At 47.7% G+C, this 27,211-nt stretch overlaps 1 protein-coding gene across 2 annotated transcripts in view; it reads left to right on the top strand.

The window, feature by feature from the left end:
* Positions 1-27,211, top strand: part of ST3GAL3 (ST3 beta-galactoside alpha-2,3-sialyltransferase 3) — a 96,005-nt gene that overhangs the window by 42,300 nt on the left and 26,494 nt on the right. For both annotated transcript variants that reach the window (XM_024760370.1, XM_024760369.1), the window contains exon 3: positions 25,792-25,886. In XM_024760370.1, coding sequence (XP_024616138.1) covers positions 25,792-25,886 — 95 coding nt within the window. The remainder of the gene's footprint in view (positions 1-25,791; positions 25,887-27,211) is intronic.

Below are 27,211 nucleotides of genomic sequence, written 5' to 3'. Positions count from 1 at the left end.
ACCCAGCAGAGGCTCCAGTGCGGCAGAGAGTGCCCTCCGGGCAGGGGAGCAAGCCTCCCACATCCCCCACCTGTGGGGGGACCGGGACCAGACCTCACAGATCCCCATCTGGACCCTTCCCCTTGGTGATTGCTTGCCCCGTGCCTGACCCCCAGGGACCCAAGGCAGATTCTGCCCCTTCCTCAACCCCTAAGCACCCTCTCTCTGCCAATCCTTGTGCGGAGCTTTGGGGGACAGTGATAAGTAAGAGATAGTGCATGAGAGAGACAGAACAATGTGGTGACCGCAGGGTCAGAGCAAATCAGGGAGCTGTGCATGCCCAGATGAGGGTCACCTAAGCCAACTGAGCAAGCAAGAAAGGCTTCCTAGAGGAGGTGCCACCTGTGCTGACTGTTGGAGGACAGTTAAAAACTGACGAGGCAAAGGATCTGGGAGAGGTGCTCACACTGAGGAAAGAGATGCACTGGCAAGTAATCTGGGCTGTCTGGGGTACGGGCCCTGGGGGGAAAAAGCCTTGAATGCCATGCCGAGGAGTTTGCCCAAAATGTAATATAGTGTTGATGCTATGGTAGATGAAAGTACAGGATGCCATGAATATACAGAAAGGAGACACCAAATTAAATTGTAGCGGTCAGAGAAGGCCTTTTTTTTCCTAAGGCAGATTTCTGGGTTCACGTCTCTGCACCATTGTTATTTACAGTACCTCTTGACCTTCATTCTTATAATTTGCTTCTAGCATTTAAAAGCCATAGAAGATCCTCTCACTGGTTTATTGGTGAGTGGTGACTCACCATCATTCAGCTGAAAAATTTTCTTTCCTTTTTTGTTTTTGTTTTGTGTTTGGCAGGGGTAGGTACTACAAGTGTCAGTGGCTGGAATAGGTCATGTCAGCAGCTCTTCAAAATATGTGGCTTGTGGACCTGAAAGGTTCATGGGCCCCTCAAGGCAATGCCCAACCAGAACCCAAGAGCTGTGCCTTTTCCCTGGTCTCCTGACCTTTTCTGGAATCATTCACTGTTTGCTCCACACCCCCATATTTTCTCAGCACTGCCTGTTCTCAGAGACATCCAGGTAAGGACATGTCGTCATCGCCCTCAGCAGCCCGGGCAAAATGCCTTGGAAGGTCCTTTCCCACCCCTGCTGTAAGCCTTGCAGCTAAGCCTTGCAGCCCTGGGAGGGCGTGTGACAGAACACTTGGAGAAGCCATCTTTTTTGGGCAAAGTGGTCTGAGAAGGATTTTTGAAGGAAGTGATATTTTATCCAAGCCTTAAAAATAACACAGGAATTAAGCAATTGAAATCAAACGATAGGGCAGGTGTTCTAGACAGAAGGACTTCGGAAACTCAGAGCATGAGGTACCCAAGGATATTCAGAGAGCTGCAAGTGATTTGGCATGTTTGGGGCATAGTGTTACATCCTAGAATACTGGAGGACAAGATGTCATCCAGGGCTGGGTCCAGGGAGGCCTTACAAGTCATTCTAAAAGGATTTTGATTCTATCCTACTAGAAGACATGGGGGAATTATTGACATGTTTTAGACAAGAGGTAAAAGAACGCCATGGTCAGATTTGCTCCTTGGAAGGGTTGCGCTAACCCATTATGGGAGATGAGTTAGAGGAGGAGACACGCTGAAGGCAATCCCACGGGGATGGAGTAGAGGCTATTTGAGGAACACTTAGGAAATGGAATCAAAGCGTCCCTCCCCTCCTCCCAAAGCGTCTTGTATGGCCTTTCTTCCACCACTGCCACTGCCACTTCCAGGCATGACGCTGTTGTCTGTCTCCCCTCCAGGACGGGCACGGCATTCCTGTCTGTGGAATTCCTCTAACAGCGCCTGGCCCTGATTAGGTGCTCAGTAAGTGCTTATTATGCCCGCTGAGTTGATCCGATGATCAACTGAGTATGGGAGGCTGGGCAGAGGGAAGAATCTGGAATGACTCCCAAGTTTCTGGCTTCCAAAACAGGAAAAATGGGAATGCCATTTCATTGAGATAGGGAACCCAAGAAGAAGGGCAGTTGTATCTGATTTTAGAATTCTGGCTTTTGTTAAGAGAAGAGGAAAGGGCAGAGATCACAAGTCTGGTTATGGACAAAAGGAGTCTGAGATCCCTCTAGGACACTTAAGGAGAGATGTAGAGCAATCATTTAAATGTCTGAGTCTGGAGTCCAGGAGGAGAGGTCAGAGCCAGAGATGATGCAATGGGAATCTCAGCGCATCCATGGAGTTTGGGCAGTGGGTGAGGTAGTGCAGGGCAAGTCTGTAGCCTGGGTCCCAAGCTGGCAGCTTACAAGATAAAGTAGACGTTCTTTGTATGGCTGGCACAGTGTTTTCAAATAATGTGAATACTTTTAGGCAGTGTGTCCATTCTAACTTGCCATGACCCTACCACTTCCTGTCTTACATCTGGCGCAGTTAACATATTTATAGTATCTTCTTGGCTCTGGTAGGCATTTGAGCTTATAATTTTTGGAGGAAGAAAAAAAAAAAACAGAAGGACACAACTCTAGGGAATATCAACCCATAAGGGATGAACACGAGGGAGAAGTAATGAAGGAGGATGGGAAAGAATGGCCAGAGAGATTGGAGGAAATCATGAGAACAATATTTTGTTCTCTCGAAAATGATGGGAAACAAAGTGTAATAGAGTGTAAAATGTGGATTTCCTTTGATCCAGCATTTTTGCTTCTCAATATTTAACGTAAGGACATAATCATCTGTGCACTCAAGTTTTTGTAACGTGATACTTGTTGCGGCATGTTTAAAATAGCAGAAAATTGGAAACAACATAAGTGTATCTTGGCTGAGAATGATTAAGTAAACATAGTATGTCCATGTGATGAAATAATATGTAGTCATAAAAAATGATGTCAGGCTTTATTTCCTGACATGACCCCACAACTTATTGTTAAATTTTTCAAAACCAAGTTATGGAACTGTCCATATTAGATCATTCCATTTATGTTAAATATCTAGTTATAGTTATAGAAAGAAATGTCTGGAAGCCTTCACACGCAAATCGCAAGAACCTCCCAATATCTAGATCTAGTAGACCTTTCTCTGGCCTCTGTGTCTTCGACCTTTCTTGGTTTTTGACACTGTTAACCTTTCTTGGCTTCTGCTCCTTGTCGTCATTCCCTGACCTTTGTCTCATAGGCTGGCAATCAGGACTGAAAAATGGCAGACGCAATCCTGGGAGAACCCTTCAAAACTGGCAGCTTGTTTATATACTAGACACACCCAAAGCAGGGCACTTACTGGGCAATTCTCTGGAAAGGAGCAGTTAGGGACAGTATTTCCCTGGTCCTTAGTCCCTTTGAATCTATATAACTCTTCTGGAATACAACCCTTCCCAGGGTCTCTGGGTTTAAGTTTCTTCTCCTTACCCACCTCTCCCGCCCCCTAGCAAAATTGCCTGGCTATCCCCTCTCTCCCACGCCTTCTGTTCAATCAAGGGGTTATTTTTAACAGTGTTGTGTATACCATACTTAAATCCTGGCAAAACACCAGAACTTTGGAATACACACCGAGATGGAAATAGTCTCCCACAACCTTCCCCCTTTCTAAAGTGTTTCCTTTTAAAGAGAGAAAATTAGTTATATAAATCTAAACTATAGACAGCCCTACCAAGATAGTTCCTGGACTCTAGCACGGAGTGACTGAACTCGCAGACTCGGCCCCCAAGGTCACACTGGAGGCTGGACCTGCTGCCACTTTGGGCCCAACTTCAGCCCAGGGGAGACCAGTGGGGGCCAGGGGAGCACAGGGGAAGATGGTTCCTTCCACTTTTCCAGGCTTGGTGGGTCTAGAACCCCTGTCTCAGAATCATGGAGATTACCTGATCTACCTCCCATTCCCAATAGCCAGTGGCTCTTAACTTCCAGAAGCAGCCCATCTACTTCAAGATACTCAGTGACTGGAAAATTTTAACTAAGAAAAGCCCAAATCTACCTTTCAGTAACTTCTACCTGTGGTCCTGATTCTACCCGCCAGAGCCACACAGAGCAAGTCTAATCCCTCTTCCCTATCCGATGGTCAGAGATTTGAAGCTGGTGCTCACGTGCCCTCAAGTCCTCTCTAGCCAGACATGTCTGCTTTCATGAGGTATGATAAGACCCCTCCCTACCACAGTGGTTCTCTTCTCTGGGTCGGTTCCACTTTATTACTGTTCCCTTTAGGAACCACCCAGAATGGAGCTCATGCTTGATCAGAGGTGACCTGCCAGGTGGAAAGGATGCAGGATAAACATCTCCCCACTTCTCTTTCTTTTTTTTAACAGCTTTATTGGAGTATAATTGCTTTACAATGGTGTGTTAGTTTCTGCTTTATAACAACTGAATCAGCTATACATTTACATATATCCCCATATCTCCTCCCTCTTGCGTCTCCCTCCCACCCTCCCTATCCCACCCCTCTAGGTGGACACAAAGCACTGAGCTGATTGCCCTGTGCTATGCAGCTGCTTCCCACTATCTAGCTATTTTACATTTCATAGTGTATATATGTCCATGCCACTCTCTCACTTCATCCCAGCTTACCCTTCCCCCTCCCTATGTCCTCAGGTCCATTCTCTACGTCTGCGTCTTCATTCCTGTCTTGCCCCTAGGTTCTTCAGAACCTTTTTTTTTTTTTTTAGATTCCATATATATGTATTAGCATATGGTATTTGTTTTTCTCTTTCTGAGTTACTTCACTCTGTATGACAGACTCCAGGTCCATCCACCTCACTACAAATAACTCAATTTGGTTTCTTTTTATGATGAGTAATATTCCATTGTATATATGTGCCACATCTTCTTTATACACTCATCTGTCATCTCCCCACTTCTGATGCTCCTCATAGCGACTGACACCCCAGAGACACTACTTTAGCGGTCATGTCATCTTGACATGCTGCTGCTAAGTCCCCATCCCCTTCTTACTCAGCATGTCTGATGGACTTTATGGACCCAAACCAAGCCTGGCCATGTAGCTGCCTATCTGGAGCTTTTGGGATCCTCCTTGGACCTCCAACATAAGCTGTTTCTTTCCTTTCTCTTTGTCTTCCATAGACTTGATGACTAAGCCCTTCTATCCCAGAACAGCGTCTTCCACTGACCTGGTAGGCATGAGCAGAACTATTGACCAGCTACCAAGCTCTCGAATTTTCCTGCCATCTAGCGCACGTTGCCATCCGTCTCTCATACTTTGCTGGATCCACGTGAGAGGGCGCTTGCCACGGGCTCTTCCGGGACCTTGTCCCTGTCCACTTGCGGTGCCTGACAGCCCTCTGCACAGGACTCATGCAGAATCCTAGGAGGAGCACCGACTTTGAAATCAGAAACTTCAGGTTTCAGACCTGGCTCCGTACCTTCTTCCCTTGGACAAATTACTTAAACTCTTGAACCTCAGTTTCACCACCTGTAAATGAGGGGAAACGTAGTCCTTGCTTATTTCACATGGCTTTTGTCAGGATAAAAGGATTATAGCATAATGGAAAACAGTAGGTAAGAGTAAGGTGATGATAATTATTTCATAACCATTTATTGAAAACCTACCAACACGTAAGCACCACGAGTGACACAAATAGGAATTGCATAAGTCCTGATTTTGAGCCAGCGGGAGGTTTGGATATGCCACAGTCCATAGCAATCCCAGGCCGTGCCAGGAGCAAGGGAGCTAGAACCTGAGGAGAGGGGATGTCAGGGCTCAGGGACCCAGGACAAGGCAGGATAAAGGCTTCCCAGGAGGGTCCGAAGTCAGGCTGAGAACAGTCAGCCTTTGCTAGTCGGGTCCAGTGTCAGGACACATGTTGAGAAGAAGAGGCTTAAAACCTGCGGGGGCAAGTCAGGAATGGGAACTCAGAGGTTGGAACTGGAGCCAGGGAAGTCCCCGGTGATAGCCGTGTCTCTGGAGTAGTTGGGGTGGCCTCCAGCGGACATCAAGCTGAATCATGAGGAGAGGGGACCGCTCCCGGGAGCGCATGCCTGAGACGGGCGAAGGAAGATGGACTGGAAGCTGCAGCAGGTGTGGCCATGAGGGTGAAGTGGGTGTGTGGGCCACCAATGGGAAGGACCCTGTACATTGAGAGGAAAGTGGAAATACTGGGGAGAATGATGGGATAAATGATACAACAAGGTCCCTAAGGACAATGAGGGGAGGGATTGGCCTTTGCTTTAAGAGGGAGGCTTCTTCTGTTCTACAGCAGAGCAGAGTGGTAGAAACGTAGATGGGCTTGTAAGTGCAGGGTAAAGGGGAAGGAATCCCCTTCTGGTGGCTTTTATTTTCTCTAGGAAGCAGGAAATGGGACCATGTGCTGAACACGAAGGGCACGGTGCTAGGAGAGAAGGTTGAGAAGAGTGGAGAACGTTTGTAAGGCCCCTGTGGAGAATGGAAGAGATTGTTTACTAGGGCAACCCAGAAACTGTCCCGCAGCAACAGAGCAGGCCAGGTGGGAGGCCATGACTCTGCAGTGGCACCAGCAGGCTTAGTCGTCCAAGTGTGAAGGCAAGGATTCTAAAAGAAGTAACCCCAGCCCAGAAATCTTGGCCCAGGTTGACTGTGCTTCCTAGGGGACTCGTCTGTAGGAAACAGCCTCTGTTCTTAAAGTGAGGAGAAAGGTGCTGGGAGTTGGGCACCTGAAGGGGGCAGCCATGGCCAGAACGGACTGTGCCAGGCGAGCATCTGACCAAGGATGGTTAGTTTGTGGGACCCTCCCTACGTGTGGAGACGGCAGTAGTCTCTGGTAGACCAAACACTCCGGCCTTCCTGAGATGCAGTGGCCAGAGTCCTTGCAGGTTGTACACAGAGCGTGGAGGGGCCCGGGAGGGGCGGGTAGGAAGTCTAGAGAAGGGGGCTGGGAAGACAGCCTGGCAGTGCTGCCACATAAACCTGTGAGACTGAGCTGTTAGCCCACAAGCGAGGGCTGTCGGGCTGTGTTTGGGGTACGTGTGAGAGGCTGGGGTACGAGGCACAACAGCCCCCGGGGCCCTTGATACAGAGATGTGGTCGGAGGACAGGACTTCTGAACGCCTCCCTCAGCCATTCTGCAGGCTTCAGCTTCCTGAGTTAAAGCAGGGCAGCTCACATCTAACGAGAGAAACCAGCACCTGGGAGCAGGGCTGAGGCTGGCCCAGGGCTGTGGGAGTCCTGGGGGGCTGTTGGTGGCTACTGGTAGGGCAGCGACCACCATCAACCCTGCCTCTGACCTGGCACTCCCTGGGGGGGAGGAGGGCATGGCTGATACCAAAACTGGCAGGGAGGGAGGGGGCAAAGGAAACTGCCAGTTATTGAGCAACTGGTGTGCTGGGAACTTTGCGTGCCTTATGTCACTTCATCCTCACAGTAATCTGTGACGTTGAGTATGATCAGCCCCGTTTTACAGTCATTCATTCAACAAATAATTTATTGAGTGCCTGCCAAGTGTCAGGTGCTGCTCTAGGTGCTGGAGATACAGCAGTGAGCAAAACAGGCAAACATTCCTGCTCATATTCTAATGGGGAAGCAAGCCCCAAACCCCAGATGTGTAAACAAAACGTATAGTATATTAGGTAGCGGAGATGCTAGAGGAAAAAAAGAGTAGGAATAGGGAGTGAAAAGTTAGGGAGGGGTTGTCATTTTAGACAGGGTGACTGGGAAAGTTGACATTTAAGTGAAAACCCGAAAGAAGTTAGGGAGGGGCCGTGCTGATTATCTGGGGGAAGAGCCTTCCAGGCAGAGGAAACAGCCAGTGCGAAAGCACTGAGGTGGGATCCAAAAACAGGAAAGAGGCCTATGTTGCTGGAGTGGGCAGTAATAGGAGGTGAAGTCAGAGCATTAAGAGAAGTCTGCAGCATGGGGACACTGGAGACCATTATGAGGATGGAGGATCCTGTGCAGGGAGTAACTTAGGTTTCAGAGGATCATTCTGGCTGCCTTGATGAGGAGAGACTCTTGTGAGGCAGGGAGGCCAATTACGAGGCTACTGTAATCATCTACGAGAGAGATGCTGGTGACTCAGATGCGGTGGAAGCAGTGGAGGTAGTAAGAAATTGTCGCATTCAAGCTGTGTTCTGAAGGGAGAGCTGACAGGTTTGCTGACAGCTCAGACGTGGGTATGAGAGAAAGAGAAGAAGCTAGGCTGACTTCGGGCGTTTCACCTGAGCAACTGGAAGAATGAAGGTGCCATTTACCAAGATGGAGAAATGGTTGCAAGAGAGCAGGTTTTAGGGGGAGTATCAGGAACTCAAATTTAAACATGCAAAGCATGAGATCCTCTTAGACATCTAGACGGAGATATCGAGAAGGCGGGGGATATACAAGTCTGGCATTCAGGGGAAAGGTGTGGGCTGTGAAAATGGAAGAGACTGTCACATAAGTGAATGAAGAGGGAGAAGCAAGGACTGAGCCCTTGGGCACAGCAACATGTAGTGGGGCCAGAGATGAGGAAGAAACCGCAAAGGAGGAAAGCCCAGCGTGATAGTAGGAAAGTCTGGAAAATGTGGTATTCTGGAAGCCAAATTAGCAAGTATTTCAAGAGGAGTAACTAACTGTATAATATGTTGCTGGGCGGTAGGGTGATGGTATAAATTATTGTCCAAACTAGGACACTTCTGAGAGTGAAAGTGGTTATTATTCATAGTTACTCCAGGATAAGACATATAACCTGGTCCCAGACAAATCAGAATGTTGTATGGTCGCTCTGCTGATAGGTCAATAAGAATTGACCATGAGATTTTGCAGCGTGAAAATAATCAGTGACCTTGAATGATCAGAAATGGCGAGTGTAAAGTGAAGTAAGTCAGAAAGAGAAAGACAAATACCATATGATATCACTTTTATGTAGAATCTAAAATATGGCACAGATGAGCCTATCTACAAAACAGAAACAGACTCACAGACATAGAGAACATACTTGTGGTTGCCAAGGGGGCAAGGGTAAGGGAGGGAAGGACTGGGAGTTTGGGATTAGCAGATGTAAACTATTATATACAGGATGGACAAACAACAGGGTCCTACTGTATAGCACAGGGAACTATATCCAATACTGGGATAAACCATAATGGAAAAGAATATGAAAAAAACATGTTTCTGTGTGTATAACTGAGTCACTTTGCTGTACAGCAGAGATGGGCACGACACTGTAGATCAGCTATACTTCAGTAAAAATAAAATTTAAAAAAGAAAGAAATGGCGAGTGTAGATAGCTCCTTCTCAAGGTGTGTTTCGGTAAAGAGAAAGAAATGTGTGATAACTGAATCTAGGTGGTCACTGTACTGTTCTTTCAACTTTTCTGTATGTTTGAAGTTTTTTCATAACAGAGAGTTGGGAAAATGAAAGTGTTAAAGCTTTCGAAAAGATTTTTTTAATATGGAAAAAATAACATTTGTTTGCTATTGGGAAGAGACAAGGCCTAGGGAACAAAAGTTGGCCTTAGTTATGAGTATGGACACTTCAGAGAGAAAAGAAAGTAGAGATCGTAGGCACAAATGCAGACAAGTGGTGGTATGGAACCTGTAGAAGTTCTGTTCTGATTCTGATATTTCAGTGCAGTGATGAGCAGGATCATCTGTTGAGAATAAGAATAAGGGAGGAGGTGTTGGAAATGTGAAGGCAAAGAAGAAAGTATGAATAGTTATCCAGGGGAATGGGAGAAAAATGGGACCAGTAACTACAGGACAATTGCTCAGCAGTTTAAGGGCCTCAGTCCCTTGAATTTTTTTTTAAGAATTTTTTTCCAGCTCTATTGAGATTTTTTAATTGAGGTGTAATTGACATAAAACATTATATTAGTTCCAGGTTATAGCATAATGATTCCGTATTTGTATGTATTGCAAAATGATCCCTACAATAAGTCTAGTTAACATTCATCACCATACAGTTACAGAATTTTTTTCCTTGTAGTGAGAACTTTCAAGATTTACTCTCTAGCAACTTTCAAATATGCAATACAGTTTTATTAACTGTAGTCACCATGCTGTGACGTACATTTCATAACTGGAATTTTGTACCTTTTGACCCCCTTCACCCATTTTGCCTGTGCCCCAGCCCCCCAACCCCATCTCTGGCAACCACCCGTCTATTCTCTGTTTCTGTGAGCTTGGGTTTGTTTGTTTATTTTAGATTCCACATATAAGTGAGATCATATAATATTTGTCTTTCTCTGTCTGACTTACTTCACTTAGCATAACACCCTCAAGGTCTACACATGTTGTCACAAATGGCAAGATTTAGTTCTTTTTTATGGCTGAATAATATTCGTGTGTGTGTGTGTTTGTGTGTATCACATTTTCTTTATCCATTCATCCATCGATGGACACTTAGTTTGTTTCCATATCTTTCACTCACTTGAACTTAAGGTGAGACGAGCCGGCATGCGTTTTTCTCTCGCCAGCTGCATTCATCTGTGCAGGTCCATGCCCAGAGTAGGAAGGAAGTGGAATTTAACCAGAGTTGTGTTTCAGCTGAGGGAGGGAGGAGCAAAGAAGTTGAGGATGAATGCAAGGAGGTGATTGTACTGTTTGACTTGGAATTTAAGCTGGGTGAGAATAGCAGTAAGAACATAAGGAGATAAAGGACAGTGAGAAGATGGTAGAACCAATGGCTTGAAGATCCCCGTGTGTTGAAGGATTGTTAGAGTTTTGCTACAAGAGCAGGTGAGCTATAGACATATAGATAGGTGGAGACAGTCAGAGACTGGGAGTTTGAGATTGAGATTAGAGAGAGCTTTAGTTAGTGATGGCCTGGTCTAGGGTATAATTTAGGAGTAAACAGCTGAGGTAAGGTAGAGAGTAAGATCACTGGAGGAGAAGAAGTCAAGGCAGGTCTGGAGTTTACCAGTTTAGATTTAGAAGGAAGCTCATCTCTCCTGTTTCCTGCTTTTTGAAGAAGGAAGACACTATAGGTATTGAGACTGATGATAATTGCTTCAGAGTTTCTCTTCTTCACTTTATATTTGACTGAGCCTGCAGTTGAGGGGGGAGGAACCGCCAAGGAAGGTGGTGCTAGACCAAACACAAGGATCATTAACGGTCTATGGCCATAGATTGTCAACCATCAGGGCTGCCAGAGATCAGAAAGGTCATAGAGAGCCTGGGGGAAGAGAGCCAGACAAGCATCAGAATTAAGGCTCTTGGCTGTCACATGTAAGAGATTAAGTCACAGAGGCCCTCACAAGGTACTGAGGTCAGGAAAGGCTAGGGATTTGAGCCTAAGTCAATACTATCAATAATATGGAGCATCTAAAGATCTTCCAAGGAGTGGACAAGATGGGCTGGGGCTTGCTTGTCTCCAGGACCCTTTACTGTACCAGGCATTAGCAGTGCCGTGTCTTGGGAAGGTCCCTAGAACGACCTACAGAAAGTCTCTGGTTCTCTTCCTGATGGTTGGCTGGTTGGCCATTGGGTGCTGAGTGCAGCAGAGAGTAGGGGAGCTCAGGATGGATGCGTGTGAAAGAGGAAATTGAAGGCTGCAGCTCAGTGATTTTTGACTGTGACAGATCCCTGCTCCATGTGCAGGGCCCGTTGTTGTGGCTGTTTATTCATTTGTTCATTGATTACCTTCAACATGCTATGTGCTGTTCTAAGTATTAGGCGTGTGTGGTAAAGATAATACACAGTGATAAGGCAGTCTCTCTCAGAGTGCCTCTTAGCTTGTCATGAATTCAGATATAGGACCATTTGGGTTTGCAGGGGTCAGGACATCTGTGTAGAGGTGAGACATGGCAGTAGTGAGAGTAGCAGCATCTGTGTCTGTACAGGGCCTGGAATTCTTATTGTAGTACAATCTCCCTTTGCATCCTGATAATACAACTGTGACAGGGGTTCCCATCTATCACTAGCATGACCCATTCCATTTGGCAATTGATCTGGTGTCTGGGGAGAGAGAATTCTGCTCCTGAGGCCTCACCCAAGGTCTCCAAGGTCAGGAATAACGCTGGAGTCCCTGGACTAAAGAAGGTAGCGAGAGTATTCCACATAGGACTAGAGCCCCCAGCTAGGGCCAAGAAGGACCAGCATGGGAAATGCCAAGAGCAGAGTCTGCATTAATGTATTGCCCACCCTGGGACAGTGAAAAGAAGTGTGATGAAATCCAGCCACATGGGTTCAAGGGCTTCAGACTTCCCTGGCCAGCACAGTTGGCATTGCCCTTCACCCTTTCCTGCAGAGAGAAGCAGTTAGGTCACGCTCAGGCCCTAGAGGCAGCGAATAGCCGGATGGGTTGCCCCTCAGTCTGTGACTTGGGTGCTCTTCACTGAAGAGAGAGGGAGAAAGAGAGAGAGGAATAGGTTTAGGGGGAGAAAATAGACTCCTTTTTAAAAAGACGTTGAGCCTAGGTGCCAGTGGAATATCTCAGGCAAGATGTTTCAGAAGCAGTTGCATGTAAGACTTGAACTCAGGGTATAGGTCTGAGCGTAAGATGGGGATCAGCAACCACCAGTTGGACATAGGCGTCTGGATGTTTGGAACTTGAACCCTCCTGAAACAATCACGTTTTCCAGCTTTTTCTTTGCAGTCCTTCCTGGGACTGTAAGCAGTGCTGGTCGGCCACAACCGCCCCTGTGCCCTCACCCGGGCTGCCTCCCTCAGCCCCCTTCTCTGAAGGTAGAGGGTCTCACCTGAGAGCACAGCTGCTGCTCATTCACCGTCATGTTGTCTCATTTCTGAGCAGAGAAAAAACTGGCTGAACCCTTCTGGAAATTCCATTTTCCTATGGGGCTCAGAAAATAAGGTACCTGTATTAGTTTCCTTTTGATCCTGTAACAAATGATTCTCTCACAGCTCTGGAAGCCAGAAGTCCAAAATCAGCGTCTTTGGGCTGAAATCAGGGTGTCAGCAGGGCTGCACTCCCTCCAGACACTCCGGGAGGTTATCCGTTCCTTGCCTCCTCCAGCTTCTCGTGGCTGCTGGCATCACTTCAGTCTCTGTCCCTGAGGTCACATTGCCTTTTCTTCTGTATGTGGTAAAGTCTCCCTGTGCCTCTCTCTTTTAAGGACACTTGTGAATGCATTTAGGGCCCACCTGGATGATCCAAGACAATCTCCTCATCTCAAGATCTTACCTTTATGAAGCTTTTATACTAATAGGGAAACACCAACAATTAACAACTTATAAGCAAATTATTTAGTAAATTAGAACAAGACAAATACTGTGGGGGAGAAAAGAAACAGTATGGCAAAGTGATAGGAGCAGGTTGAGTGTTAAATAGGATGGTCAGGGTTCACCTCCTGGGAAAGGCAAAATTTGGGTACGGACTGGAAGGAGGTGAGGGAGTTTAGCCCTCTGAATATCTGGAGGGGAGTGTTCTAGGCAGAGGAAACAGTTCCAGTAAAGGCCCCAGGGCAGCAAGGAGTATGGCTGTGGTAGAGTGAGAAGAGGGACGGTAGTGGGTGGGGGAGGGAGGTGTCTGGGATCATGGATGGCCTTGTAGGCCACCGTAAGGACTTCACCCTTTACTCTGATTGACGTAGTAAGACATTGCATGTGAGGAGAGGTGGATCTTCAGTAGCTGAGTGGATGCTTCCTCATTGTTATCAGGAGGAAAGGAGGAAAAGTGGAGCAGATGCCAGTGGTTTTGTAGACTTGGTGGGAGGCAGATCTCTGAACTCACTTCATAAATATTAATTCAGCACCTACCTACCATGCAAGGCACAATTCTAGGTGCTGGGGGATATGGCAGTGAACTAAATAGGCAGATCCCTAGTCACACAGAGCTTGCATTCTCCCATTATAATAAACTGGTACACATGAGAGAGAGTAAGCAAATGAACAAGATACTTTTAAATGGTGCTAAATGTTTATGAAGAAAATAAAACAAAGGTGAGTGATAGAGACAGGAGGAGGAAACCCACCCTTGACAGAGGGGTCGGAGAAGATGTCTCTGAAGAGGTGACATTTGAACAGAGTTCCGAATGGAAATGAAGAGCCAGCCTCGGGAAGGTCCAGAGGGGTTCTGGAAAGGTCTAGAGACAGAGCGATGTTTGTTGTATTCAAGGACTGGACAGGAGGCCAATGTATACTGTTTCAGGGTGAGTCAGGAGGAGGACCTGAAATGAGGTGAGAGGCAGGTGAGGGGGATTAGTCATTGTCATCTGTAGTTTGGTTTTGTTCAGAGGGCAGTGAGAAGGTTCTAGGCAGAGGAATGTCATGATATGGTTGATGATTTAGGAGTATGCCTCTGGCCTTTCTAGAGCATGGAATGAGGGGCCAGAGCAGAAGCTGGTCAGTGACCATTGCAGCAGCCACAAGGTGATGATTTGGACCTGGTGGTAGCAGCAGAGATGGAGATAAGTGGAGGGATTCACATTATGTTTAGAGAGTAACAGGATTTGCTGATGACCCAGATGAGAGACAGACAGGAAAAAGAAATGAGTCAAGAATGACTCCGTCCCAACTGGCAAGATAGAGGGTTGTTTGTAAAATAGGTGTTTCTCTTTGTAGAATGTGATGATCCAGGGCAAATGGGACTAAAAAAGAAAAGAATGACTCCTAGGTTTCGCTTGATCAACTGCACTGGCCTGGCCTGGCCTGGCCTTCCTCACCATCAAAACCACAGCCACCACCCCTCCACCACGGCCCTATCCACCATCATTGGTATTCTCACCATCTGTTTGAGTTCTGTCACGCTCCTGTCCTTCCAGCTCACCTTATAAAGCAGCGCCCGAACTTGGTGAAATTGATCCAGCCACTTTTCCTGCTTGTTTCCGGGCTGCTGAACTGTTAACAGAGACACACGAATGCATGTATTGGCCCCACGGTGGCGTCCTGGTCTTCAGCCTCTGCCAGTGCTCAGCATTGCTCAGCGGTCCCGTCCCTGGTTGACTTACCACAGTGACTGCTTCAAACCTCTCCCGCTCATCAGTTCCTACAGCCCAGCCCTGCACACTCGTAATCCCAAACCCCAGAGATTCCCCGGAGAAATGAGGTCCCCCCAGCTCCCAGTGCACCTACCAGGGTAGCCACGCTCACGTGCTCCCCCTTTTCCCAGGGAAAAGGCACCCTGCCCTCTGTGTCCCTCTCCCCGTACTCTGATCCAGTCCCCTTCGCCTCCTGGTGGCCTCTCCACTGCTGCCTCTCTGTCTCTCGCATCCCCTCCCTCCGCCTTCTCTGCGGGCTCCTTCCCCCAGTACAAGCAGGCTCGGGCCTCTGCCTCCCGCTTCACTCGCCATCTCCCGGTCCCTTTCTGTCCTCTCCTCCACTACCACGTTTCTACAGAGATCACCTCCTCTCTCTCAAACACTCTCGCTTTTCTCCCTGTGCAATGCCCTGTGGTCTGGTTTTGCCCTCTCCATCCCTGATGGCGCGCTTCCCGAAGGGTCCGGTGACTTTCATGTATCCCGAAGGCAGTGCCATAAATAAAAGTATTGATGTACGTTGTGCCGATCCATGAGGTTCTTGTGTGGATGAAATAGGACGACAAGCATAGAACACTTAGGACAGTGTCTAGAACATTGCAAGAGCTCAGTACCTGTAAACTGCTGTTATTACTCTTGTTATTGTGGCGTTTGTCATATGTTTCACTATTGCCTCTGTGTGTATTTGGCTGCCTCATCCATTAATCACGAAGCTGGGACTCTGAGCTGCTTATTGTCATATTCCCAGTGACTAGCACGGTACCTGGGATAAGCTGGGGCTTAGCACGTATTGGAGAGCTGGAGGGTGGGCACTGGGGATCGGATCGTGTCCTTGGGCTCTGGGTTAAGTGGCCTCTGTAGACATTCTGGCCATTGTCCAGGCTGTCACTGGGGGAGGTGTGCTTGCCTCTCGTAGCGGCTTCTCAGCTCGCCGTTCTCTCCTCGCCTCCCCACGCTCCCGTCCCCTTATCAGGAAGTCGGGCCCCTTCCCTTCCTCCTTGGTCCACTCTGGGTACAGGCTGTCAGCAGAGTCAGGGGAGCCCTGTCAGCAGGAGCCCAGGCACTGCCCCCTTGAGAGCCTCCTTCAGCGCAGGCCTCCCTGCCTGTCATACATGTCATGCATGTGGCTCCAGCCTGTCTGGACACAGATGTGGCCAAAGTCCCTAAGCAGGCAGAGGGGCAGCAGCTGGCAGTATTCCAGACCAGGAGGGGTTTACTAGGAAACAGTAAGGACATCACTGGAAGCCTGGCCCTTCGGAGCAGGGAGATCAAAGTGTCCACGATGTGCCGCACAAGGCAGTCCTCAGAGCTCCACAGGTGAGCAGAAACTCCACCTGCATTGGCCCAGGGAGATCCACCCTGTGGAGCCGGTCACCCTGGGCGCTCCTCCCTCTTCCAGCCAGCAGTCAGTTATGGAGCACCTGCTGCATCCTGGCCGTGTGCCGGCGAGGGAACAGGCACATTAGTGCGCAGCCAGTGCCAGGAAGGTGCACGGAGAACAGTGGGGACCTGGAGAGGCTCTGTCAGCCCTGTGTGGCTCAGGGAAGACCCTACCTGTGCAGAGGCAGAGACGCTGGAGTTGGGCTGAAGAAGGAGCAGAAATCCAGCGTGCGGATGAGAAGGGGAAGAGAATTCCAGGCAAAGGGAACAGCAAGTGGAAAGGCATGGAGGTGTTAAAGAGCCTGGCAGATTCTAGAATCTATAAGTAGTTGGATATGGCTAGAGCTTAGAGAAAGGGAGGAGAAGAGAGGGGTATCTGAGACGGGGAGGTTGACACAGGAGAGTCACATCACAGGGGCTTTGGAAACCAGACGAAGTAGCTTAAGCATTATCTTCTAGTAGCTGTTGTAGTCGGTAGAAATCCATGTCAAACTAATTCAAGCAAAAAGGAAATTGATTGGCTTACTTACCTGTTAAGTTCAGGGCTGAACTATGTTCAGGCCCACCCGGACTAGGACTCAAACAGTGTCTTTCTCCCCACGTCTTGGCTCTGCTTTCCCTGGGTTTGACTGTTCTGTAGACAGTTTCTCTGTGTAGCCACAGAAGATGGCTCCAGCGGTTCTAGGCCCAAGGGTGGCAAATTTTTTTTCTTAAAAGTCCAGATAGTGAGTATTTTCGGCTTTGCAGGCCATATATTCTCTGTCACAACTAATCAACTCTGCCGTTATAACATTAAAGCAAACAATAGACATTAGGTAAATGAATGAGTGTGGCTGTGTTTTAATAAAACTTTATTTATACAAACAGGCAGCTGGCCTCTGGGCCATGGTTTGCACAAGCACTGTTCTAGGCTTACATGGTCTTTACAGCTCACTATCTCGGAGAAAAGGAGAGACTCCCATATACCCTAGTGTCCAAATATTAAATCCCAGAGAACTTGATTCATCCCACTTGGATCACGTGCCCATTGTTGAGCCAGTTACTGTGGTTCTGAGGGGTGAAGTATCTTAATTGGCCAGCCTGGACCATGCGCCCATCCCAGCAGCAGTGGTGGGGGTCAGCTCAACTAGGACCATGTGGAATAAAAAGTAGGTGCTTTACAGAAGAAGCGGGGGAGGAACGCAGATATCCACTGCAAGGCGCTAACAAGAAAGAGCATGAGCTGAGTGCCCCAAGTTGCCAGTGATGATCCACCTTGAAACTGGCCCTGACACTGCCTCGGGGCATCAGGCCAGCCCTGGCTGTGCTGATGCACACCCTGCCCCGGCCTTTTCCCTCTGTGCAGAGCCTGCACCTCAGCTGCCTTATACTTACACCCAGTCAGAATGCACTCGCCCACTCAGTCCTTCCTCACGCATTGTTGCGCCTGCCTGGATGGGACTAGAGGGCAGGTCACTGGGTGGGGGGCCAGGCTGAAGCTCCCCTGCCCTTGGCAGGCGCTTCCACCCTGGCAGCTTTAGCAGCCTCTCTCCTTGTCTCAAAGGGAGGGTTGCTTCTGGATCTCTTCTCTCCTGTGCCCTTGTCTGCACGACCCTCCTCCTTGAATACCCTTCCCACCATGCTCCAAGAGGCTCACATTTACTTGTCTTCCAAGGCTCAGCTTGGTTTTGTCATCATCTCCTTCAAGATTTTGCTATACCCCTAAGTTGGTCTGAGACCCTTATACCACTCCCTATTCCAAAACACAGGATGTGCAGACTTATTTTCTTATGGTTATTTGTTTACCTGTGTCTACCATTAGCTCCTGAGGAGAAGGACCAAAGCTAGTTTACCTTAGGTCCCCAGCCAGCACTCAGCACGGAGCCTGACCCTGAGTAGGCGAGCAGTTGTTGGATGGGGCTGCGTCCTCCAGCTCCATCTGGTCCTGCATAAGATTGGAGGCAGGCACTTCATGCTCTTGCTTGGAACGGAACTTGTTGGTTGATACCTGCTGTTTGTCTTCTCTGCCTCTTCTCGCAGGATATAGACCCACCTGCCCTGCATATTCATGACCCTTTCTCCTCAGACTTCTGCTCTCTCATGGGACCCATTCAGGTGGGTCAGCAAGAGAAGGGGCAGCAAGACATAAGCTGGACAAGGCATTGACAAAGTGCTTATCTTGTTTGCTTGGACATATACCAAGGTCTTACTGTGCAGGGCCATTTATGGTGGGGCTGCCACAGCGAGATCCCAAACAAGAACAGGTAGATTCTAGAAAACGTGTGTCCCTCTGCTTCATCCACCCCACCGCTTCCCAGAGCAGGTTCTAGAAAGGAGGATCTCTGCGGTTTGGCTTTCACCCTACTGGATGACAGTCTCACTCATTTTGGGCCAAGACCTGTGGCTGAATCTGGCAGACTGATGTGCTGTGGCCCCTGGTCTCAGGACCCACTACTGGGCTCTGCCTTCCTCTCGTCTCCTGGGCTGCTTGGGCTCTTGTGGCCAGAAGGCTGGCCACACAACCAAACAGGCACAGATGGAGAGCTGAAACTGTGTGTTGCCCTAATCCAGCAAACCCACATCTGGAGGCACCTTTTTTTTTTTTTTTTTTTTTTTTTTTTTTTGCGGTACGCGGGCCTCTCACTGTTGTGGCCTCTCCCGTTGCGGAGCACAGGCTCCGGAAGCGCAGGCTCAGCAGCCATGGCTCACGGGCCCAGCCGCTCCGCAGCATGTGGGATCTTCCCGGACCGGGGCCCGAACCCGTGTCCCCTGCATCGGCAGGCGGACTCTCAACCACTGCGCCACCAGGGAAGCCCCTGGAGGCACCCTTTGCAGTTGGGATGGTGGGAACTAGGAGGAAGATCCTACTCTGGGTCTGCTGGTACCACAAAGCACTACTCCCCTCCCAGTTAGTAAGACTCAGTTAGCTTTCCTGCTGGTCTCTGGGCACAGGCTTGATGTTCTGTGCCTTAGGAAATGGTTTAGGTGGGCGAACCAGAACTGGGGACATTCACCTTCTACACTTCACCTCAGCCACACTGCTGGGCATTAAATGAACTAAGAGATCCTTTTGGGGGGTCCTGGGTTGCCCATCCTGGCTGGCAGACTGACCATCGTGCCGAGTCATCGTCCTCTCTCAGTTTATAGGCCTGTGGGCAGGGCAGCCTCATGGGTCCTGGGGTCCAGCCTTGTTATGAGAGGCACAGGGGTCAGACCCACCCTTAGCATGTACCCTCCTAGAGCCTCAACTCTCCACATTGCTGTGCTCTAGGATCCAAGAAGAAAAGACACACAGGTCCCCGTACAACTTCCGCCTCCTCCTTCCCCTGTTCCTTCTCACACACTCACACACACACCCTCCTGAAACCTGATCCCAAGGCTGCTTTGTGTGCAGGGCTGGCGGGCTGGGGCCTGTCTGCTGGAGCCTGCCCCACCCTGCCCCACTACCCCCTTGGCCAAGGCAAGCAGGTCAGGCGTCGCACACCCCTGCTAGTCTGGCCAGTTATTCTGCACCTCAAGGGCCACCTCCACCCTGGCTGGGCCCCCAAACTGGCACACTGGCCTCTGGACAGAAGCCCCTGAATTCTCTTCCAGGTGTAGCATGGGGCTCTGCCCAGACAACCTGCAGAATTAACACAAACACACACACATACACCACTTCTACCATCACCACACCCCATTTCCTGTTGTTTATGGCCCTCCCCGCTCAGCTTCCAGGGCCTCTGCAGGCACTGAGCCACCTCCTGGGGGAAGGCTGTCCAGAGGAAGCAGCATCTGAACTTAAAGAATGAGAAGGGATTTTCCAGGCAAATAGAGAGGGAAGGGATTGGGGAATACAGGGAAGGGTGACAGGGGTACATTTCAGGCAGAGACTGCATGTGTAAATGCATGAAGACTGGCGTGTTCAGGGAGCTACAAATCGTGCATGGTTGTTAGGACACAACTAGTCTCAGAGGAGTAAAATCCAGATTGCAGTCGGTCGAGGAGTGAATAGGAGATGAGGAAGCTGAGACAGAATAGCCACTGCTCTTTATCGAGGTTTTGCCATGAAAGGATAAAGAGAGAGACTGGTAGCATGGGTACGTGGTCAGGAAAGTTTGTTGGGTTTGTTTGTTCTCATGTAGGAGAGACCTGAGCTTGCTGTATGCTTAGGGGGAAACAAACAGGAGTGGCCCGCGTAGTGTGATGGAGAGATCAGCTTTGATGGGTCTAGGGTGGGTGAAGGAAGTAAGAAGCTGAAGGAGTTCCTATCTGATTGGCTTGGTTTTGTCCGTGAAGTGAGAAAAAAGAACAGATATCTGCTTAGATAAAGTGGGAAAAGGATAGAGAGTTTATGGAGAGTGGAGAAGGTTTGGAATAGCTGCTGAGCAAAGGTGAGGGTCCAACTAAGGCTCAGTCCATGAATTTGTAGTGGTACCAATCTGCGTGTGTGTGTGTGTGTTTTCTAGCAGCACTTTGAGTATATAAAGTGCAAGAGTGTAGGATTCGATTAATCTCTGATTGGGTTTTGCTTTATGAATGGGACAAAAAGACAATGGAACAAGAGGGTATAGCATCCTGGCAAGAGAGAGACTAAAGAGGTGGAGGGGATTCTAACCAGGAAAGAATATAACCTGGGAATGAAGAAAACTTTTTAAACTAAAACTCGAAACCCAGAATCAATAAGGGAAAAGATTGATACATTTGACACTTTTTTTAAAAAAAAATTATTTATTTATTTTTGCCTGTGTTGGGTCTTCATTGCTGCGTGCGGGCTTTCTCTAGTCTTGGCGAGCGCGGGCTACTCTTCCTTGTGGTACGCAGGCTTCTTATTGCAGTGGCTTCTCTTGTTGCAGAGCAGGGCTCTAGGCGCGTGGGCTTCAGTAATTGTGGCTCACGGGCTTAGTTGCTCCGCGGCATGTGGGATCTTCCTGGACCAGGGCGCGAACCTGTGTCCCTTGAATCGGCAGGCAGATTCTTAACCACTGCGCTACCAGGGAAATCCCAACTTTTTTTTTGCCACGCTGCACGGCTTGCTGGATCTTAGTTCCCCAACCAGAGATCAAACCTGGACCCTTGGCAGTGAAAGCGTCAAGTCCTAACCAGTGGACTGCCAGGGAATTCCCTTTGACTACACTTTTTAAAAAAATCTGTTGTGAAAAAGGGGGAGAAAGAAAGCAAGAAAGGAAAACACCGCAAGCCAAGTGAATAAATAAACTCAATTTATATCTCAATAAAGATATATTTGTAACCATATCTCAGAGGGTTTATATATTTAATGTATAAAGAGCTTAAAAAAAAAAAGAGAAGATTGTTAGCTAGTGCTGTAGTAGTAATCATATTGTCACATATGTGTATGAAAACATGTTGTACACCTTAAACTTATACAGTGTTATATATCAATTGTAGTCAATTATATCATAATAAAGCTAGGGGGAAAAAGAAGAAAAAACCCATAACCTTTTGGAAAAATGGGCAAGAGATATGAACAAAATTCATAGAAAAATTCACAAATGGCCCTTCCATATATAAGACAGTGTTCAATTCCACACACAGTAAAAGAAATGCAAATTAAAACCACACTGAGATACTGTTCCTCTCCTGTCAGACTGGCAAAATTGAAATGTTCGACAGTATACTCTGTTGGTGAGGCTGTGGCGAAAACGACACTGTCATTTGTTGCTGGTGGGTAATGTGAAATGGTGTGATCCTGGTGGAGGGGAGTTTGGCAATATGGAGCAAAATTATATATATGCATTTTCCCTTTGATCCAGCAAACCCACTTCTAGGAGTCTATTCCAAAGATACACTGGCAAACAGAAAAGATATATGCATGAAGTTATTCACTGTAACCGCTATTAGTGGTACCTACTCTACAACAGACTGGAAACCACCCAGGGGACTGACTGAATGATATATGTACATAACCATAATGGAGTATAATCAAGTATATACCTCTACTGCTATGCAATAATTACCACGATATATTGTATAGTGAAAAAAATCAAAAGGTAAAACTGTATATGTTACCTTTTTATTGAATATAGATGTATGGATAAAGAAGATATGGTACATATATACGATGGAATATTACTCAGCCATAAAAAAGGAACAACATTGGGTCATTTGTAGAGATGTGGATGGACCTAGAGTCTGTCATACAGAGTAAAGTAAGTCAGAAAAAGAAAAACAAATACTGTATATTGACGCATATTTGTGGAATCTAGAAAAATGATACAGATGAACCTATTTACAGGGCAGGAATAGAGATGCAGACATACAGAGCAGACATGTGGACATGGGCTGTGGGGTGTGGGATAAATTGGGAGATTGGGATTGACGTATGTGCACTGCCATGTGTAAAACAGATAGCTAGTGGGAACCTGCTATATAGTGCAGGGAGCTCAGCTCAGTGCTCTGTGGTGACCTAGATGGGTGGGATTACGGGTGGAGGGTGAGAGGGAGGTCCAAGAGGGAGGGGATATATGTATACATATAGATGATTCACTTCGTTATACAGCAAAAAGTAACACGACATTGTAAAGCAACTATACCCCAATTAAACAAAAAAAAAGAAGAAGAAGGGAATAGGAATTCACATACATATATTATGTATTTGCTTATACCAAAAAAAAATGAGGAAAAAATAAAAACTAATAAAAATGAATACTATACAGGAATAAAAGTAACGGGAGTTGGACACAGAAATGAAAGTTTGACTTCTCTGAATATATCTTGCTTTGTGAATTTAATTTTGGAATTCTGTAGTTTTATATCATCATAAAACAAAGTTAAATTAATATGAGGGGTAAGCAAACTCTAGAAGCAAAAGCAGAATGAAACAAATGAACCTAACTATATATTGCTGACGAAGTAAACTCCGCAGGGTTATTCCAAAATAATTCTGCAAAAGCAAAGTAATTTATCTGTATTTCTCTAGTGGGGTATTCCCTAAATCAGTTTTAGTAATGGTAGTATTAGTAATAATACTGGTGTTTTTATTCTGAAACTATTCTACATATTTTATATATGTATCTATATGTGTGGATATATTAGGATAAAGCAAATAATTATGTTACTATCACTATAAACAAGGATATCAGCTTACGAGAAAAGAGATATAAAATCAAATGGTTTCAGGGTATTTGTCCATTTGTGTATCCTTGTACATTTGATTTTGGGAAGAATTTTTTAATCAGGTTACCAGCTGCTTATGGTTTTTGTTCTGTCCATTTGCATAGCAATATTTTCATAATATTATAAAGTGAAAAAAGTAGTCTACAGAGCAATCTAAAAAATAATATGGGAAAAGGAAAGTCAGTACAGATATATACCAAAGGTTAATTGTCTCTGTGTTGTAGGATTATGAGTATTTTTTACTTGTGTGTGTGTGTGTGTGTGTGTGTGTGTGCGCGCGCGCCTCTCTGTATTTTTTTCCAAAATTAACACTTTATAAGCACTAAAAATGAGGCGTTTTAAAATTTTTTATTTATTTTATTTATTTATTTTTGGCTGTGTTGGGTCTTTGTAGCTGCGCGTGGACTTTCTCTAGTTGTGGCGAGTGGGGGCTACTCTTCCTTGTGGTGCACGGGCTTCTCATTGCAGTGGCTTCTCTTGTTGCGGAGCATGGGCTTTAGGCATGCAGGCTTCAGTAGTTGTGGCACATGGGCTCAGTAGTTGTGGCTTGCGGGCTCTAGAGCACAAGCTCAGTAGTTGTGGCACACGGGCTTAGTTGCTCCATGGCATGTGGGATCTTCCCGGACCAGGGCTTGAACCCGTGTCCTCTGCATTGGCAGGCGGATTCTTAACCACTGTGCCACCAGGGAAGCCCAATAAGGAGGGGGGGTTAAGTAAAAATTAATATAATGAACTTTCTCATCCGCTGAAAGATGGGGGAAGAGAGAAGACAAGGAAAAAATGTGTTGAGACCATTTGGCTAGATCTTAGGAGATTTTGCTAGCATATGACATGCAGTACATATTGGGAGGCAGATAAAATCATGTCCATGCCTGACTGAGAAACTGCAAAACTTTCATAAGCTCAGTCCTGACACAGGAGAGGTTCTTGCCCCAGGCTTATCCAGGGACCTTGTGGACTCTGGTCAGAATCCTCGGGGCCTCTGGTAAAACATCAAATGTATTAATTCACTTAGATTATGTGTACTAGGTATGAGAAACATGAGTGACCCTTCTACACAGAGGAGAAGTGTGCTAACTCAGAAGCCCAGAAGAAAGCCGCTGTGCAGGAATAGCCCTCCCACGCTATCATGTGTTGACAGTTTCTTCCTAGCAGCAAGGGATGGGGAGGGAGCAGCATTGAAAGTTTTCTGCCTCTTTCAAGTTCACTTCAAAACCTCTAGTAATGATAGACCTCCAAGTGATTAGTGCTCTTATTCCCCCTGGTCTGGTGATTGTAATGGTGTTAGTGATGATGGGAATGAGAAATGGATGCTGAGGTTAGAGTTCATTGGGGGACGGTGAGTTCCAGCTTCTGGGCTGGGAGGGCCCCTCCTCCAGTCTTCAGTTTTTCAGTGGGCTGATTCAGGCTGTTAGAAACAAGAGTCAGCCACAGAGGCCTAGGCCTCCACACCTTCGTTCTCAGCCAGGAAGGCCCTGAGCACACCCCGCAACAAGGTCAACACACAGGAGGTGACCAGGTGCTCGCCATCTCCCGGGCTGCTAGGTTACCTGAAAGGTCTCAAAATCAGGGTGCTAGGTTCCAAGTGAAATCGTGCTGTCCAAGTATCTCTGAAGAGCTTGGTTCCTCCTGTCCCTTCTCACTCTGCCCTCACTTCCTTCTGCATCCCTCTGATGCCATCCCCCACCCCCCAGCCTCCCCCTGCCCTGCCCACTCATTGGATTCCCAAGAAGAGCAAGGCTTGCCTTTTCTCTCCACAACTTGGCATCGCCGCATGACTCCTTCTCTCCCCCTTTTCCCTCCCATCTTTCCTCCAGACCAAATCTCCCCCTACCCGTAAACTCCTTGTCCCTCCGCCACCTCCTGTGGAGCTTGGCGTTCCCTCGGTCCTCCTCTCTGCCAGCGAAGGTGCTCAGGCTTCTGCTTGTCTGAAGCCTCCCCGCTGCAGGATACTGTGATTTTTCTTCTTCTGTCAAACCTCTAACTCCTATGACCGTTCACCTGCTTTGCCCTCTCACCGTGAATTCTCCTTCCTCCTCACCCTGGGTGGTCCACCTCTCAGAATTCTCCCCCAAACTCTGTCTCTCTGCACGGGCTGCATTTTGGGGTATTTTTCTGCTCACTGGACAGTGTCTCATCTCCGTGTTCCCAGATTGCAGGAACAGCGTGGGCAGCAGCGACTATCTGATGGATGCGCGCGTGGATAACCTCCCAGCGAGCTTCTCGCTCTGAGATGCTGATCCTGCTGTGTGCATCTTGCCTCTCCACTCCTACAGCTGGCCACATAAGGACTGGCCAGGCCTGCTCCTCCACACTCAGGCTCCACTGAACCGGATCTGTCAGACCCCGCACAGCAGCTACCCAATGTGGAGGCTGGAGTGGGGAGGAGATGCTGGAACATGGAGGATGGCTTCTGGCGGATCCACAGCCAAGACAGATGGACAGAAAGCCATTTGGCACTGCAGCCGAGTGCACTCTGGGACTCTCAACAGCCCTGTTGTATTCCAGGTTCTCCAAGCCAGCACCCATGTTCCTGGATGACTCCTTCCGCAAGTGGGCTAGGATCCGGGAATTTGTGCCGCCTTTTGGGATCAAAGGTCAAGGTATGTTGGGAACCCTGCCCCACTTTACATTAACATCTCATCCCCCAAGCTACCTCCCTAGTGTCAGGACAGGGCTGTACCCTCAGAAGTGTCCCTGCTGGGAATCCACCCCTCTCGACAATGCCCTACCTTCTCTCCCTCTTTCCTGTCCTTCCTTTTTTCTTACTTCTTTAGTGGAATGTTTACTCAGAAACCACCACTTTGCCAGGGGCTAGGTACACAACAGTGGAGTAGACAGATGTGGTTCCTCTCCTCGAAAAGTTCCAGTCTAATGCAGACACAGGTACTTGGAGTGCAGTAAGGGCTCTGATGAGGGAAGAACACTGTGCTGTGAGGTCACACAAAAGGGGTGCCAGAGACAGCAGTGCGAGAGGACTAGATATGAGGGGGGAGATCCCAGAGAAAACAAACTCCATCCGGACGGCCGCCCCCAGGGCCCTCCATCATCCCCTCCTGATTCTTTTCACCTTAACCTAGCCTCCCCTCCAGTCCTTTTTTATCCTGTCCAAGGCTAACCTTTCCCCCTATACTCTCAGAACTGTCCCCTTCTATTGCCTCAAGGACCTCACCCATGCAGTTCCTGACGTAAGACTTTCCCATCCCTGAGAGTTTAACAGTTCTCTTTCCGTGTCAAGTTACTGCCCTATTTCGTGGCATGGTAGAGTTTCAGCTTTAGCGTCAGACACAGAAGGATCCGGTCCCAGTACTACCTCTTTATTAGCTGTGACCATGGACAAGTTACTAACATGTTTTGCTTTAGTTTCTTCATCAGTTAAATGGAGAGAATAATACCACTGTATTAGGTTGTGGTCAGAATTAAATAAGATAACTGTTAAAGGGGTGATATCATTTGGCCAGCAGACTCAAGAACGCCTGAACCCTCTACTTAGCTGGCCCACCCCTCCCTGAAAAAAAGACAGTGGCCAGCAAAAGGATACTCTTGAACTGGAGCTTTGACCTTCAACCTCCAAGGACAAATCTCATGGGTTGGGTTGAACCACATGAAGAACTCCTTTTTCATGGGTGCAGGTAGCCAAGCAGCCTAACTTTTCTCCTAAATCCTCACTCAAGATTCTGATCCTGCTAAGCCATGAAGGGCAGGAAAGCCCGATACAGAGCCCATCATCCAGCAAGAAAAAGCACCCCATAGTTTATGACCATTCTGCTAAGGTTCCCCTCCTAGAAAACAAAAACCCAATCCATACGCTTGGCCTTGGCCAGTTAGCAGCAGTATGCTTTTCCTTAGACGTGAAATTGGAGGTGGGAAAAGGAAGGGATCTGTGACCCTCCCCGAGGCCCACCATAAAGTGTATCTGAAGGCACTT

Source organism: Neophocaena asiaeorientalis, unplaced genomic scaffold, assembly GCF_003031525.2.
Source record: "Neophocaena asiaeorientalis asiaeorientalis breed wild unplaced genomic scaffold, Neophocaena_asiaeorientalis_V1.1 scaffold761, whole genome shotgun sequence".
Classification (NCBI taxonomy): domain Eukaryota; kingdom Metazoa; phylum Chordata; class Mammalia; order Artiodactyla; family Phocoenidae; genus Neophocaena; species Neophocaena asiaeorientalis.
This window is presented reverse-complemented; position numbering and strand designations above follow the sequence as displayed.